This window comes from Myotis lucifugus, unplaced genomic scaffold, assembly GCF_000147115.1.
Source record: "Myotis lucifugus unplaced genomic scaffold, Myoluc2.0 scaffold_65, whole genome shotgun sequence".
NCBI classification, from domain to species: domain Eukaryota; kingdom Metazoa; phylum Chordata; class Mammalia; order Chiroptera; family Vespertilionidae; genus Myotis; species Myotis lucifugus.
This window is the reverse complement of record NW_005871113.1, coordinates 5,426,938-5,444,700: the sequence shown is the minus strand read 5'-3', so window position 1 is coordinate 5,444,700 and position 17,763 is coordinate 5,426,938. Positions and strand designations below refer to the sequence as shown.

The 17,763-nt window shown below is 48.2% G+C and overlaps 1 protein-coding gene across 6 annotated transcripts in view; it reads left to right on the top strand.

Annotated features, from left to right (window-relative positions):
- Positions 1–17,763, top strand: part of HHAT (hedgehog acyltransferase) — a 161,620-nt gene that overhangs the window by 69,902 nt on the left and 73,955 nt on the right. For 5 of the 6 annotated variants that reach the window (XR_002829557.1, XM_006089916.3, XM_023754793.1 and 2 more), the window contains one exon: positions 7,819–7,854. The exons of the other annotated variant lie outside the window; for it this stretch is intronic. Coding sequence is in view for 4 of the 5 variants with exons in the window: in XM_006089916.3 (XP_006089978.1) it covers positions 7,819–7,854 (36 nt within the window). In the remaining variant the exon portion in view is untranslated. The remainder of the gene's footprint in view (positions 1–7,818; positions 7,855–17,763) is intronic. 6 annotated transcript variants of the gene reach the window in all.

The window sequence follows — 17,763 nt, the reverse complement described above, 5'->3', positions numbered from 1 at the left end:
TATTCAAATGGTGGGAAATTAAATGTAATGAGTCAAGCCATATTAGTGATTCTCAGGATGAGCTGGAGAGCTAGACCTTGCAAGTGCAGCAATTTAGCGATGTTCCACGTTTGTTTAGAAGTGTGGAGAGAGTGCTTCTCCGAGCCATGGGAGGAGCCTAACCCCGGGTTACTGTTTCCTGCCTGCAGGAACTTAAGTCAGCTGTGGGCCCCTGAACCACCATGGCCTCATCCGTGAAGTGGGGTTAGGGAAAGTGGTGTGAAAATAGGTCTCTTTCTGATTATGTGTAATAACCATGATCCAGATAAGTAATGTTTATAATACAAAGTGGGAGAAGTGATATTATCTGATGGATGTTTAATTTCTAAACGAACGAGGACCTCAGATGAAAGACAGCTCAGTGAAGGAATTTTCTTTTTTACTCTATTGCACTGTACATCTCCAAACGAATTGCATTTTGAAAGTTCAGTTGGAAAGGGGGTTAAAGACACAACAACCAAAGTAGGATAGTGTAAGTACCAATCCATTGCTATAATACAAATCTATTTCGATAGTATAGGGATAAACCCATTTTGGCCACAGAGCAAAAGTTGTGTTCAGAATGCTGTGAATTCACAATTCGGGGGGAAAATTTAGTCAAGAAGCAAAGCCCAGGGACAAAATGGCATTGTGGCTGATTTGCAGGCTCATCTCCAAGTACAGGGCTACTTTTTTATTTTTTACTTTTGCTGGACTCCGCATGGGCTAGGTTATATAAGAGGTCCGTGAATTAGAAAGCACATAAAAACAGCCTTCTGATTTTCCATTATCCATTTAAGGAATGATAACCCTGTTATTAACCCCAGTCCTGATTTCTTCCAAAGGGGAGAATGGAAAGTGCTAGACTGCCATGGAATGCTAGTCCCAGGGCCTTCTGTAAACTGGGGCATTCCCACGGCCTTTCTTTACGACGTTGAAGAGTGCGGTTGTCCCTTATTTAATACAACCGTCCCCATTCTTACTTTGGGTGATGTTTCCTCAGGATTAGACTCAGATTATGCATTCTGAGCAGGAATGCTGCATAAGAAATGTGTCCTTTATAGGGTCTCACCTCTGGAGGCACAATTGCGTCCACCTGTTCTCATTGGTGATGCTAATATTCATCAACTTTAAGACTAGACCGAACACCCTTCAGTGTAGCCTCATTCATTCCTTGTATAGTTACTTTTTTTTTTTTTTTTGCCTTGCAACTAATCAATTTTCTGTGGGAGGTACTTTAAGAGTATACAAATGTCCTGCTCTTTTTCAAAATTTCTCCCTAGAAATTATGGATGATCCTTGCCTAAGCCAGTCTTTACTATGAAAGTTACAAATTGATGACTTTTCAACTTTGGTACTTACCAGTTGGCATTCTGCTGTAAACAAGAGCCCTCCTTCCACTTGTTTTTCTATTTATTATCTATATGGTTGCAGCACTTTCTGTTTTTCAGCGGTTCATAATTAATGACTGTACTTAAATTTTTTAGGGCTCAAATTGGCCCAGTCTTAGGCAGTGGGAGCCTCATCAGGCTGACGTGGTCATGCTCAGATGTATTGGGGAAGGATACCTGGTATATGGAAACCCTGCCCTGCCAGCCACCCTTCTGTGCCCCCGAAGTGCCTGAAAATGAGTTCATGGCTGGCCACACCCCAGTTTCCTTTAATGCTCAAAAAGAGAATAAATTAGAATCTTTAAGATCCTCTTCAGCTTTAAAATTCTCTAGTTCTGAAAACTGAGGTAGGGATTTTATTCTCTTGAATTAGTATTCTCATATATTTGTCCCTCCCATCAACCCTACGATTTCTGTTCTTATGAAATAGGCACTTTGCATAGGTTATCTTTTAAGATAATTTCTTAGCCCTAACTGGTTTGGCTCAGTGGATAGAGCATTGGCCTGCGGACTGAAGGGTCCCAGGTTCGGTTCCGGTCAAGGGCATGTACCTTGGTTGCAGGCACATCCCCAGTAGGGGCTGTGCAGGAGGCAGCTGATAGATGTTTCTAACTTTCTATCCCCCTCCCTTCCTCTCTGTAAAAAATCAATAAAATATATTTTTAAAAAACCCACAAGATAATTTCTTATCCTTCCAAATTATCCCTAATGGTAGAAGTATTATCAGGGTGTTAATTAATACAGTTGCTAGCTAGATCATAGAGACACAAAGTATTCTCACACTAAGGGAAATGAATTTCTATAGCAGCCTGTTAAAGGGCGTATTTCTGAATTCTTCCTAAGATGACATGAATGAATGCTTACCCATAATGAAGCCACTCCAATCAGCTCCTCGTTTCTTCTTCACTCATTTTGACAGATTGTTCTGGAGATATTGAAAGTGCCATTTACATTTTTAATAATTAGAGCTTTTATCTAGAGACTGGGTGACCGGATGGTCAGGGTCTACACACAGACCTTCATTTTAGGGGAAAGAGCAGTGTTTCCCTATACAGCCCACCAGCTTCTGAGGTTGTCAGTTACAGAGGATTTGCCACCAACAATTATAATTCATCCTAACAGTACCTTTTCTGTAGTTTTCATCGCTCGAAAGTTAGGGCTTCTGCAAACTCGAGAGTCATGGGTGTTCGACTCAGGTATCACTTTCTATCATCTGTCCTGCACCTGTTGGCCCCAGTGACATGCAGGGAGGTGTCCCTGCTCCCTGTCCTCGGGTAAAACTCCTTAATGAGACTGTTAGTCAAAGCGAATGTTCTCACCAAGGGAGTGAAACAGCCAGCCTGACCTGATGGTGGATTTTGCTGGAAATCTGAATTGAGGTCCGGGGCATTTAACCTGCGTGTCACGTCTTCATTTCTGTCAAGTGTAGACTCAGTAGTAGGGAGGGTGGAGACTTTATCTACTAAGAAAAATGTTCCACAGTGGAGATTTTCACTTTCGATTTGGAAAAATGCTTAAAGTATGAAATTACAAAACCAATATTTTCACACCAGAAGACGAAAATAACACAATGTGAGGAGCATCAGGCAGAAAACAAAACAAGACAAAAACTCCCCAATAAAACAACAAAACCCAGCCAATATGTGTTTAAGCTTCTTCCTTATGCAGCCATCTCACAGACCTTGTCCAAAGATACCATTTTTAGGAGGTTAAGTGAGGTCCTTGATTGGAAGAGGGAAGAAATGGGAGGTCCGCCGTGACCTTCGTCCCTGCTGGTTCAGGCCTGGCTCAGGCCCCTCAGGCCCCTCACAGCAGGACCACCGCCATCTCCCACACCTGCCTGTCCACCTCACCCTGCCCCTCCTCACTGCGTCACGGAAGCCAGGTGGGATCTTCCTAGAAGGCAAATCTCTGTCCAGCCATTCCTTTGCTTAAATGGGTTTAATGGCTCCCCAGTGCCCTTAGGATGGACTGTAAACTCCCATGACATACGAGCATGTTCGGAGAGGCAGTATGAAGGCAGCGCTGACCCCGTGGGCTCTGAGCCGCAGTTCCCGGGTTAGGGTGTCGCCTCAGCCACTTTCCAGCTGAGAACCCTGAGGCGAGTTACTGCCCTCTCTGGGCTTCCGCTGCCTCCACTGTGAAGTGGAGACGGGAGTGATGATACAGTCCTGCCAGGGCGGCTGGGAGGACTAGATGAGGTCTAACACATACTGAACACCCGATAAACATTCACGATTACCATGGTTATTTCTGCCCTGCTCTCAGTTGGCCTCTGCCCCTATGCCCTTGCCCTCAGTCATACCCAACTATTTATAGATACCCCCCGTCCCCCGTCCCCCTATCCCTCCATGAGACTTACTTCCTCTTGTCTCTGTTTCTATAGGCTGCTTGCTTTGCCTGCAGTGTCATCACACACACACTCACTCACTCACACACACTCATCTATCTACATCCTCTGTATTCACCAACTCATCCTTTGACCAACTCTTCCACAACCTTCAATGCTCAGCTCAGGTCAAGGATCCCTTATTCTGAACAGCCCACCTGGATGTCACTCTCTCCACCTCACAGGTTCCCATGCTCCACGTCTTCCTCTGACCCACCATTGATCACACGATGCAGTAATGGCCTGTTCACTTATAGGTCTTCCCTCGGCACTGCCCCCACTCCCCCGCCCCCCTCTCCCTCCCCAGTGAAAGAGGGATTACAACTTGATCATTTCTCTATACTCACTGCTCACAAATGCTGGATGCATGGGCAGATGGATGGATGGAGGGGTGGGTGCATGGATGGATGGAGGGATGGGTGCATGGATGGATTGATGGATAGATGTTATCAAGGAAAATCTGATCTAGTGACAGGAAACTTTCCAAGGCAGCCCATTTGGTTATAATCACAATCACACCAAATCTACCTGAAAATGCAATTACTCCATCGTGTTTTCTGACCCATTGCTTGTCCATATTAAACTTACCTGGTTTCCTGTGTCATCCCCTCCAACAGTATGCTTTCAAATCCCCTCCTTAATCCTGGTTGGTACCCTCCAAACATTCTCCTCTTTGTCAGGCTCTCTTTGAAGTAGGCTCTGAAACTGAGAGTGACCCTCCAGGTGTGGGGTGTAGTGAGCACAAAGATACATAATCAATTCTTTTGCAATTCTACTAGTGTGGACAAATGCTAGCATTTTTTAAATGCCTCACAACACTATGAGTTTGGCAGCCCACTAATGGGATAAACAGTCCTCTGAAGGTTGTAAATGGAAGTTAAGACAAGGATTGATATCTGAATGTGGAACTTTATGTATATACTGCCCTGCATGTGTCATGCTCGGCAGCCTTAACAGCTGTGGATTGAAAACTTGGCTCACTGGTTGTGTGGCACGTGCAGGTTCTGGCCCCAGTCCATTGCCTCTTATAACTCTAGCTCCCAAACAGCCAAGGTCAGCCTGGGGAGAAGGACCAGATCTCCCAGAGGCAGTCAACCTGGAAGAACAGAACAAATCCTGGGACCTACTGTGGGTTCCGGTCTGAGTTCTGCCACGGACATGCTGTGTGGGCCTGGCCCCTCCTCTGTCAGAGGGGCTGCTAAACTCCGGGATATGTAAGTGTGTGGCTCCGTGAGTAAACCTGCTCAGCACCATCTTGCCAGGCGCCAGGGGCCTCATTTTGATGCACTGTGAGGCTCCACCAAGAACAGCAGTCATCATCTTAATAATAAACCGTCAGGACGGCCTCAGCCCAGGCACCGTCCTCTAATCTGCTAGTGGTTATCAGGCAAGAACGCTGCTGTGCGAGTTAGAATTCACTCTTAGAGATGCTTCCCAAAAGGGACTAAAACAGGAAGGCTGAGGCCAGATGGAACCTGTAAGGTCACCCATTCCAGTTTCCTGTCTGATGGTTCAGTCTCCTCTAAACACCCTTTTAGCTCAGGCTTACACTCATCCTCGATGGGCAGTGCCCTGCCTCGTTAGGGCCTTGTGACTCGTTAGCAAGTTCCTTATACGTATACAGTATCAAGCTGAAAGCCACTGCCTATTGCCGCTGTCCATTGATGTCCAGACAACCAAACTTTCATATCACTTACACATGCAAAAGATTTCCTGTTTTTCATTTCTGGAAGGAGCCAAGAATTATATGCACAGGATTGCTTATGTGTCCAAATAAAGAAATCTGGCTTATGTGTGGGCTGGTAGTGGGAGAGATTGTTTTCTTAAAAGGTGATGGGAATAGTTGTGCTACAGTTTGATAGGTATCTTATTTCAGAGGCGAAGCCCCATTTCTATCTGTTGGTGTTGATCTTATGTATTTACATGTAAAAATTGATGTGTTAAATAACTACTTTTGAGTTATTTTGTCTTCAAAATGCAGTGTACATTGAAAACTACCAGAGCAGACAGAAGCATTGGTGCCTTAGTATAATGTATCATTCACACGTTGATTCACTCAACAGGTATTTATTTTTATTTTTAGAGAGAGAGAGAGGAAAGAAGAGGGGGAGAGAGAAAGAGAAACATTTATGTGAGAACAAAACACCAATTGGCTGCCTCCTGCACATCCCCTGCCAGGGATGGAGCCTGCAGCCCCGGCTTGTGCCCTCACCCTCTGGTGCATGGGAGGATGCCCAACCAACTGAGCTACACATGCCAAAGCAACAGATATTGAGAATTTGCTTGGTGCCCTCAAGGGGTCTGCAGTCCATGAAGGGAGAGAACGTTTGATGTCGATCACAGTGTGGAAAATCTTGTTGACTTTGCCGTTCTTGGCCAGGGGTTATGTACTGTGCATTGCTGACTTCCCACTACCTGGCACATTGGAAGCACATGGTAAATATTAGCTAAATGCGTCAGTGGCTGGATCCATGAAGGGAATAAGCACAGTCTTCGGCACTTGGTACGCGGAGCTAGATCCCGACTCCTCAGTTTACTAGCTATGCGGCTGGGGATGAGGACATGTGGTTTTATAAAACAGGAACCCATCTTGTAGGGTTGGTTGTGAGGATCAAACGAGATAATGTGCCTAGCACAGTGCCTGGTATACAATTCTAAAAAGAAAGGAAGAAAAGCCTTATTTCGTTCCTAGTCTAGCTCTATCTATCTGTACAGGAAAACGAATGAGAACATATTTCTAGAGACTTCATTGGTTTGCTCGTGTTTAAAGACACGGCCTCTCAGCAGAGCCCCAACCCCGAGCCCTTTGGAAGGAGCGGAAATCAGCTTTACCCTGGCAAAGAGGAAACCCAGGGTCTCACTCGAGGAAGAGAGAACAGTGCTGGAGGTGGGTGGTGGTGATGGTTGCACAACAATGTGACTGTACTTAAATGCCCCTCAACTGAATATCTAAAAGCGGGAAAGTGGTACATTTTATGTGAGGCTTTGTTTCTCTATTCTCATCTACCGCATGTCTGTGATCTTCAAATAGATGCTTGAGGACATAAAAGAACCTTGCCATTTAAAGATTCACACGAGGAATCCTGTTTTAATGTCAGTTGTTGCCTGCCATATGGCCCGTGGCTGAGGTGCCGGGCAGGCTGGGTGCTCCTGGGACACGCGTAGGGGCGGAGCTGGAAGCGAGGGAGAGTCAGACCCCACTCCAGGGTGAGTTTCTGTGTCCAGTGCTCATTGTCTGTAGAGAAGGCATTAACTCAGCCTTTACTCAGGCAGATCACTAACCCAGGAGGCCAGTCTGGTGGGGAGGGGGACCACACAATCATTGCTCTTTATAGAGACTCAGGAAATTTAGTGGCGTCCAGGGAAGGCTGTGGCTGAAAGCCTCCCCCACTACCCTCCCTTGGCTTACTGGGAGACACACCAGCAGGTACGGGGAGCTGCTCTATTCCCACCCTCCTCGACCCAGCCAGGTGGGGACTGGGTTGCTCTCCCTGGTGGGAAGCTGCAGGGACTTGGCTGCGAGGAGCAGGGAGGACCACAGCGGAGCCTTCCCCGCTCCTGTGCTCCCCTTTGGCCAGTGTGGTGTCAAGTATATTTAAATGGATTTTATTGATTTTTGAGAAAATGAGCATCTGAGACAACTAGTGTTACAAAAGGACTCGCCTGTTGGAAAAATGGAAGGTACCTGGGCCCTCCACGCCCAGGGCCTTAATTCCTAGAGAGAGCTGAGACTTGCCGACACGTTTGCCACCAGAGAGCAGTGGTTCTGCATCAGCGTCGCCTGGGGGACGCGTTCAGGTTCATCGCTGGGTCTGAGGCGGGGCCTGGGGGGTCTGCATGTGCAGCAGGTTCCGCAATGCTGCTGGCTGCTCCAGAGGCCGAACTTCAAGAACAGCGATCGCAGAGTAATCCTTTTATTCCCCGTGCTCTGAATGTAAATTGTTTGTTTGTTTTTTGCCACGTTCCCCATTTCCGTCAACATCTTCCACTGATATGCTTGTCTGTGTCTCCTTTGAACAGGTATTTTGACGTCGGCCTCCATGATTTCTTAATCAGGTAAGCCAGGAGTTTCTATTTTCAATATCACTGAGGAGCATGTCTATCAGGGAGGGCTGACAGGAAAATGAAATCCCCGTTCAGTATCTCGATAAATGCGGGCAGCTGTACACTTGTCAAGAAAACACCACGACACTCTGTGTTTCCGCGCTTTCCCAGAATCACACGGGATTATCCTTCACAGACAATCAAAAGGAAGTTCATGTTTAAAAGGGTTTGCATCTGAAGTGACAGTTACACGAGAGCTTGAACAATCTTGATTCCACCCACTGGGCATCTGGAAAGACAAACAGAAGAGCTCCAGCTTGTATTCACGTATTAAACAACCTCCTTCGCCGGTTTCCCCACTGAGTTTAAGCTTTTTAAACGGAATCTGTTGGTTGTTTTACAGTCATAAGTAATTGAAAGATTACAGATGGCAGTTCATATCCTAGTTTATTGGTGATTTTTTACCAGAGTTGGCTTATGGAGCATATTAATTCCAAGTAGCATTAAATCAAACAGAGGTTAAATGGAAATATACCAGAATATTAACAATGTGGGTAAGAATATGCCTGAGATTTTTTTTTCTGCTATCAACTTTGGTGTATTTTCCAGATTTTTTTTTTAATATTGAGCATGTATTCATCTAACGGAGGTGAAAATTATCATTAAAATGCCTGTCAAAAATATATGTGGGAAGCAGTAATGGTTGTGGAGGGAGTGTAAGCTGAAGATTAGAAGGAAACCAGAAATCATGTTGAGTGATGCGCTTTCTGCAAACGCCTGGCTCTAAATGCGAATTAATTCTGACTGAGAGTCTGCTCTTAAATAGTCTGCAAACCCGGTGTGACTCCTGGGAAGGGTGGGTCAGTTCTCCGCCTGCGTGACCATCTCCCTGTGATGAGATGCTCTCGCAGGGAAATGGACATAATCGGCATTGCCTTTATCCTAAATCAGCTGCATCGCCTCTGTGCTGGATTACACCTGGCCGTGTTCCCCGAAAGGCCATAGCACCACGTCCTTTCTCCAGGGCCTTGTCCTGGGCTGCGCCTTGAAATCCCCCCCATGCACCCCAGACCTGAGGACGATGGACTGTCCTGGCTTTCTCCAGGATGTTGCACACAGTGTGTGAACCGCTCCCCGTGACACATCAAGGGTGTAGATGCATTTCAGCAGGAGGGATAGAGGACCGGGCGGCAGGGGAATTACATATGGAAAGTGATGAGGACAAGCTGTCAGGGTGTGTGCTGCAGGGAGCAGGCTGGACTTTCGAGTTCGTGTCTTTGGTGCTCTGAGTCTGTCCGACTGCTGTGCTACTGTTCTCATCAGCCCTTGTCGAGGGTGCAAGCTTGTACTTCCCTTAGGTTCTCTGGCCCCTTTCTCGAGGGCAGGGAACATGTCCTAACCACCTCTCTATGATGACACGGTGTAGTGTCAACTTCAACAGACATCTGTGGTAGGGGTGAATGAATGAAACGGGGCAAAAAGGACAAGGAGGGTGAGGATTAATAAGAAGCTGTCTAGTCATTTATTCAACAAATAATTGAGCCTACCACGTGCCGCTCCCTTGGGCATATCCTGGAATACCGTCCTGAGAGAAGCAGACGTTTGATTTAGAGCTTTCCCTGAGCGTGTCCTTTCCAGGCTGTGGCGTGTGACTGGAAGTGGGGCGGCAGCGTGGTCTCCCCCTGGACCAGGGGTGGGCAAACTTTTTGACTCGAGGGCCACAATGGGTTCTTAAACTGGACCGGAGGGCCGGAACAAAAGCATGGATGGAGTGTTTGTGTGAACTAATATAAATTCAAAGTAAACATCATTACATAAAAGGGTACGGTCTTTTTTTTTTTTTTAGTTTTATTCATTTCAAATGGGCCAGATCTGGCCCACGGGCCGTAGTTTGCCCACAGCTGCCCTGGACCCTCCTTCCTTTCCTCCTGGGCTCCAGCCCTGTCTTGTCGGGTGGGGAGGAGGGAGGAGCGGTTAAGTCCCTGTGATAAACGGGTGCTGGGATCTTCTCGCCCTTCTTTGTGGGTGCTGCTGAGATGCTCTAATGAGTCCCCTTCATCTGCGTTCCGTGAACCAAGCAGGGGGAGAGGAAGGCTTCTTTCGGCCCTGCCGCCTCTCCGCAGTTTTCTCCCCCCTGGTCTGGTAGGCAGAGCAGATAGCATGTTCCTGGCGCATCTAGTTGGGGAGTGAAAGGTCCGTCTCCCCTTCCTGTAGCCACGCCCAGTCTCCGTGACCAGGTCTCTCATCCTCCCTCCCATGGAAACCAGACACAATAGTTCCAAGGCCGCCTGTCACTACGTGAGCCAAAGTAAGCAGAGACGGGGTTGAATAACATATGAGCATTTATTCCAATAATGCCGGCAGCATGGGGACCCTGGAAATTCTGCTCGCACCCCCCTTGCCAGTTGGCTGGTTATATACACGCGAGGGAGAAGAGAGCTACGTTCACTGCAAGTGTAACAGGGAAAGGAGAGGGGCGGGTCTGTGGTCCGGCCTTTGGGAGCAGCAGCTTTCTCACCGCGTGGATGCATCTACCCACAGGGATGTGTCTGAGGCCACGGAACGCAGCGATGCCTTCGCTGCTTTAAATCGGGATCTTTAAAAGGTTTCTGTAATCCTGCCAACGAAGCTACAGGATAAGCGAGGCTTAGAGATTTTCTGTGGCTTTGGTATCCCTGACTTTCTCTAATAAGGAAATTAAGAGTTTGCTCATTTGGTTTCAGGAAATTTTGTGAAATTTCTGAGAAATCAACCCTGACTCTAAGAGCAAAAGAAGGCTTAGTTTCCATGCGGAATGCTGGTTCCTAATGTCGCTGTGGGAGGCGGGGTTGGGGAAGAGACTGGGGAGAAGGCGATGGGGACACTGTGGCTGCCTGTCAGCCCCATAGGGACCGCGGGGCCTCGGCAATGCCAGCCTGTGGCGGAAAGTCGAAGCAGGTCTCCCCACACCTGCTGGGGCCTTCATTAGTTGCATGCTCTCCGAGGTGTTTCTCTCCTACATACCACTGAGCAGGCACCTGCGGGCAACCGACTTCCTCCCGGCCCTGCCGGCTCACGCGCAGCCTAACGATTCTTCCTGCAGGCTTCATGCCGGGCCACCGCCCTGGTGCCCTGCTGGGTCCGTGTGCTCCTGTCACATTTATCTCGGATGTCTGCGGGCATGGGGTGATGATTACTCACACCACACAGAGCAGAGATAGATGCATTTTCCCCACAGGGTTTTGTAATTTATTTGTTTGTTTAATTTCATGCTCTTTTTATAAAACATCCCTCCCACCCCCACTCAGCAAATCTCCTACATCTACTTCCTGTGCATCTAAGCGATGATGGGATTCCTAGAGGAAGCCCAGATAGAGGGGGTCTGCATTTCCTGACCCCAAGCATCCTGAGATCCTCACAGAAGCACGCCCACTGTGACTGACTTCCCAGCCACCTGCAAGGGCTGTCTGGATGGGGTGAACCCCTCTTTGCTTTCTCTCCGAGGACGTGCTCTCCGCGGGATGCACTTTTGGAAGTCACTCTCTGGAAGAGGGTTGGCATTGCATCACGTGTCCTTAACCAGTCTTCCTGACCAGCCGCTGGCTTTTTGTGTGGTTGCCCGGCTCTGTTGGGGCACCACAGAAGGGCACAGAGGCCTCTGGGGGCAGACCCAGTGGACAGATGCACTCCTAGCCCGGAGGAGGCCTGCGGCTGGGCCTAGGGCTCTGGGTTCCAGGACTCGGCCTCAGACGCCAGCACCTCTGCCACCTGTCGTGCCTGTGCCTGTGCCAGTCTCACTTTCTTATCTGCCTGGGAAGACTGACCGAATCCAGGGTTTCACGAGGACTGGGTGAGATGATCCATGAGAGAGAATTCGGGACCATGGTAACGTATTGTAAGGTCAATCACCAGCCTGTTGCTCTAATCCTGTCGGGCGAGGGGCTGGGCAGCATGGTGACTCCTTCATGCTCTTTCCTAAGGTGGAAAAAACATAGCCTGTTTCCAAGGAGTAGTAGAAATGTAACAGGTAGTAGAAATTTTAATAGGCGTATAAAAATCATCTCTCTTTCATAGCTGATGATTCGCTGGACATTGGCTGGAATCCCTGAGGTTGGGGGAGGGATAGTGGAAGGAAGGCCGGTCACTGATGTACAGATAGCTATATCCACACATCAGATGTTAGGCGTGGACTGGCCTTTTATCACAGAAGCCACTTAGAGGGATGCTCTTGCTGTGTGTGTGTGTGTGTGTGTGTATGTGTGTGTGTGTGTGTGTGAGTGTGTCCCTCCTTGTGCTGTATCTGCATGGGAAATATAGCAAAGGTTTTGGCTGAAAATTATGTGGGGGTGGGCGAGAACCCCTAGGTATATAGCATACCCATGGGTGTATTTCCAAGAGTTAAAACGCAGACAAAATATACAGTGTTCCAGATGAAACCAAACCAGCAGCAAGAAGGCGTCGTTGCCAGCTGGTTTCAGTTGTGACCAGGCCACTGAAAATAAAAACACTGTGGAATCTGAAAGCCAACAGCCTGACCCCCTCCGTTCTGAGCCTCGGCGCCTGGAAGAGCCGTGTGGGGGTGCACGGGGCGACTCCAGCTGGGGCAGCTCCCTCACTCACCCAGCCGCTCGGAGGGGCAGGGAGCGGATACCTGTCCATCAGCCACTGCCTGCCCCTGGCCCTCTGACTGCCGGGGACTAACTGCCGTAAAGTGGTGGAATTCCTGGGACAAAGGTTTTCTTTTAAATTGGGGTTTATGCTTTAGGAGCTTTAGTAAGCTCATCTCTACAGCCTCTGCTATGAACTGTGTAAATGACTGGAAGACATTTGCTGAAATGAAGACATTTCAGCCCACAGACCCTCCCCACCCCACTCACCAGCCCGGAGCCTCAGACCCCTGGTGCTGCCTGGTGGGTGGCTCACAGCCACTGCTGGGGTTTTGAGATGAGTTTCACAGCAGCTCTTCGAAGCGCTTGCAACTCTGATGAGACAGAATGTGTCCAGTTCTCCCCAGTTTCCGACCGGGAAAGCCAGCTGTCTGCCGTTTCCACCCCAGCGTGGCCGTCCCAGTCGTGCTGGCTCAGCGTCTCGTTCCTGCCGGTGGACTGTGGGCTTTGCAGCCTCCCCTGTTAGTGACTGTGTCCCTCCCGTGCTGCGTCACGTCGTGGGAAGACCAAAGGGGGCAGAAGCTTTTCCTTCCCGTTTGAGTTGGAAAAGGACCTGTGTGTCCCAATGAACAGAAAGCTAGTGATGTCACTGGGCATTCAGATAACGGATGTGGGGCTGATACGGGTGATGGGGAGAATAGCCAAGGCACCTAGGGGCTAGTGTTTGGGGGGGCATTTGGGAGAAGGCAGGGTTTCTCCAGCTTGGGGCTACTCACATGTGGGACCAGCCAATTGTTGGGGGGCTGCCCTTTGCCCGGCGGGTGATTAGCGACATCTCTGGCCTCTGCTCACTAAATGCCAGTAGCACCCTCAGTGGTGACACCAGAAATGCCCGCAGAAAGTGCAGGTGTCCCCGGCGGGTGGGGTGGGTGGAGGAGATCTCCTGGTCGAGAACCACCTGCTGTAAAAGAAATACCACGTCCGGCTTTGAACTGTAGCTAAAAGAGGATGTGGAAAAGGTGGCCTCAAGTTTAAGATGATGTCTGTCCGTGGCCTCTGATACAGCCTCCCCAGTTGCCTGCAATCATGTCTAAAAAAACTGAAAAAGATGAGCACAAGAAAACCGGAAAGTAAGCCTGGGACTCTGCCTGTCATCAGGCCCCATGAGAAATTTCTTTTAACACGGCCCTTGGAACTGGCCCGAAAAAGGAAGTCAGTGGCCCACAGATACTGGCCCTGCCCTCCTGTCTGTCCCAGCACTTCAGAAAGGCAGGTTCTGTTCTCACCAGAAAAGTGGGCTGCCCTCCCCGCAAACATAGTAGTTGGCTTTGTCCCAATGCAACTGTTGCATTCCCTCTCCCTCCCTTCTTTCTGCTCCGCTGTGGAGACTCCAATAGCAACATGATGAGTGGACAGGATGTGGGGAGGTGGGGCTGGCCTGTCGGCGGTGTGTACCCGCCCTCCATCCTCCACAATCACTGCTGGAGGCGACAGGGCAGACAGAAAGGGCCCTGCCAACACGTCGGGAATTGCCACTTGAATGCGTCATGCTGGCGAATGGGGCAGAGGAGCAAGGAAGTGGGGTAGGCCCCCTCCCTCCAGGAAAGGAGACTCCTGAGAAACGGGGGTGGGACTGTGCTGGCACCTGGTCTGTTCTTCACGGGAGTCGCCTGAGAGGAAGATTGGACTAAGAAGGCAGAGAACACAGTGAAAGGCAACGAACGTCCCCTTTACTTTTTTGAGAAACTACAGTCATTTGAAGTCCTAGTTATTTATTTTACAAAGAGCTATGCGGTGGTTCTGTAATTTTTTTTTGGGGGGGGAATTTTGTATTTTTTTTGTAGTGATATTGTAAATTTTTGTAGAGGTACTATAAAATCTTTAAATGATTTTCTCTTTTTTGTAATTAAAAATTTTCTTTAAGTGGTTGTATATGTTTTGTATTCTTTTTTTTTCCATATAGACTTTGATGAGAATGGACTCATTATATGCCACAATTTGCTATTATTGTACAACATGTAAATGAGTTATTTATATCCCTGAAATATGATGTCCAGGATAATATAAAAAGTAAAAGAAATATATTCTTTTTTGATAGATATCAAGTTGTTGATAGATACTATATTTTACTTCACTTAAAGATTTATGTAGAGCCCTAACCGGTTTGGCTTAGTGGATAGAGCGTCGGCCTGTGGACTGAAGGGTCCCAGGTTCGATTCTGGTCAAGGGCATGTACCTTGGTTGCGGGCACATCCCCATTTGGGGGTGTGCAGGAGGCAGCTGATCAATGTTTCTCTCTCATCGATGTTTCTAACTCTCTATCCCTCTCCCTTTCTCTATGTAAAAAATCAATAAAACATATTTTAAAAAAAAGATTTATGTAGAGAAAAAAAATAATATGTAACCATTGAAAAAAAATCCATTATAAAGTACAGGGCCTATCACCCCAAGTCTCAGGGAAGAGCACCCCTGTGAAGTGAGTTAGTGTAAGAAGGAGGAGAAATACTTTAAAAATGCTTTACTCTCCGCAGTATGAGATAAAATGTGGCATAAAAGAAATAGGAATGATAAGCCATCGTAGAAGATAAAAAAGGGAAGACTATGGAGTGAAGTGAAATAAGAAGGAATTACAGGAAAGTAAGGATGCAGGCACACAATTAAAATCCACTTTGGAGAGTGTGCAGATGGGAATCGGCCCTCAGAACATGGACGCGTGCGTGGAAGGCAGCCTGGAGATGCTCTCCAGAGTGTGGAGAAAACAAAGGGGAGAATCTGATGAGAGAAAACAGCAGCTCTGAGGAATAACCGTGGGACGGTTGAAGTTCCTGAAGATGAAACCAGAGTCAGGAGAGCAGAAGCTATTTAAACAATAAAGAAAAATGGCCTGGGCGTGAAAGGGCTGACCATACTACAGACACAATACACAGGAAAGGAGCCGTGTGAAGGCACGTGTGCCATCGTTTTGAGATTTCTGAACAAAGGAAGATGCTGTACAAGAATCCAAGCAGAAGACAGGGTGACGGATAAGGAGCAAAAAGATGTCAGACCCTTCATGGCAGACACAGTGAAACGATGCCAACTGAGTGCTGAGAGGAACAGATGGTGGCTCAGCAATATGGTGTCCAGTGGACGGAAGTGTGTTAATGCGTGAGGGCAACAGGAGGACTGTTCTCAGAACGCTCTGGGGTGTCGGCTGTGGTCAAGCCTCTTCTCCTGGGCTCCCTCCCCCTGAAGGGGTCCCTGAGCCCCGGGCCTCCAGCTAACCTCACTGGGCCAGGAGTGGACACAGGTAGGGCATAACCTGTGATTTAAGATCTGGAAAGTAGAGATGAGCTGGGCCAACTAGATTCTTCTTCAAGGCTTTTGGGATAGAGACAATGTTTCGGTTGGTACTGAGGGCTGGAGCCAGAAAGTCACAGAGGTGAGGGTGTCGTTGGCACCATGGCAAGTCAGACGATGTGCAGGCAAACCTTCTAGGACAGCGGTTCTCAACCTGTGGGTCGCGACCCCTTTGGGGGTCGAACGACCCTTTCACAGGGGTAGCCTAAGACCATCGGAAAACACATATATAATTACATATTGTTTTTGTGATTAATCACTATGCTTTAATTATGTTCAATTTGTAACAATGAAAATATATCCTGCATATCAGATATTTACATTATGATTCATAACAGTAGCAAAATTACAGTTATGAAGTAGCAACGAAAATAATTTTATGGTTGGGGGTCACCACAACATGAGGAACTGTATTAAAGGGTCGCGGCATTAGGAAGGTTGAGAACCACTGTTCTAGGAGAAGCAGAGACTGAGGAGGCAGGAAGAGTGGAGAGAGAGAGAGAGAGAGAGAGAGAGAGAGAGAGAGAGAGGGAGAGGGAGAGAGAAGGAAGAAAGCAGAGTCAGAGAGAAGCAGAGAAGTCATGCAAGGAGACACAGTAACTGTCTCACTTCCTTTCTTGCTCCCTCGAGGCCTTTGACGTTTGTCCCGTGTCCTTACTGTGCATCCTCTTGGACATGAGCACATGTCTGTTCCTTTCAGTCAAGAAAAGTTCCTGCTACAAGGGCATTTTTAGATCACCAAGAACGGATTAAGTATACTGCCTCGCAACCTTTAATCAAAAAAGTCTCAGGAAGTAGAAAAAAGTGATAGGTCAGTGAAGATTGGATTGCTCTGTGGGAGTCTCCTCAGGCTTAGCACTTAATTTACCACTAAAACCTTAAGGTGACTTGTCTAGTGAACGACCCTGGGGTCTGAGCCCCCCTCTCAGGGCGCAGAAGACGGCAGCGGGCTTGGTGTTTCTTCTCACAGTGGCACCTGAATGAAACTTCTAAGTGAAGCACGTTGTTAGGGCTCATTACTCCTAATTTAGGCGATAATCCTGTAATGTGACATAAAAGATGGTCCGGAACAGCCTCTCTCCCAGGTAGCATTTATCATCAGAATTATAATTGAATTTAAATGTAACTACAATGATGTAGCAAACGTGTAGTCATCCACAATGTTGCCTAGGAAGGAAACTGGGAAAAATAGACCAGAATATTATATTGACGTGGTTTTCTTTGATGGTTGTGGGGAGAGGTGATTTTTCCCTCCCCTCCCCTCCCCTCTCCTCTCCTCCCCTCCTCTCCCCTCCCCTCCCTTCCTCTCTGTCCTCACCCCACAGAATGTATATGTGTATTTGCTGGATAGATGAACTATATTTTAAAAATTAGAGATGATGCTGAGCAAATTTTGCTTCGTTCTAAAAACCACAATAACAGCTGAGGAAGTGCCGGGCACTGTGCTCAGGGTGTTTGTGAGCACTGTCCCCCAGATCCTGTGTGCGAATCCAGTAGAGAGAGTGCGGGTTGTTGCTGTTTCCTAACTGAGGAAACACGAGGTGGTTGAGTTCTCACAGGCAGCTAAGGGATTTGAATCCAGATCCACTCCACTCCCGAGTCTTCTCTCTACCCCCGCCACTGCTTCCTTTGAATAGGCCGAGATTGAGGCAGCCCTGGCAAGATTGTGTCCCGGGGCTGGGGCTCAGGGTCTCACCCAGTGTTTTCATTCTGCTCTCACTGCTCCCTCGTGGACACCGAGGCACAGGAAACTCGGGGGAAGCTCCCACAAACACTCGGGAAAGGGGCCTGGCCCCGCCGCCCAGGCCAGGCGAGCAGCTGGGACCTTGGGCCTGATGGTGGCCCGAGTTGGTGCCCTGGAGGTGGGTGCCGTGGCGGACGGGGCCACATGCTTCAAGAGGCTCTGCTTAAGGGGATGCCAGGGTTAACAGGGACAGTGGCAGAGCCTACAACAAGGCCTAGAAAAGAGCACATCTCTAATACATTTTTGTAAGTT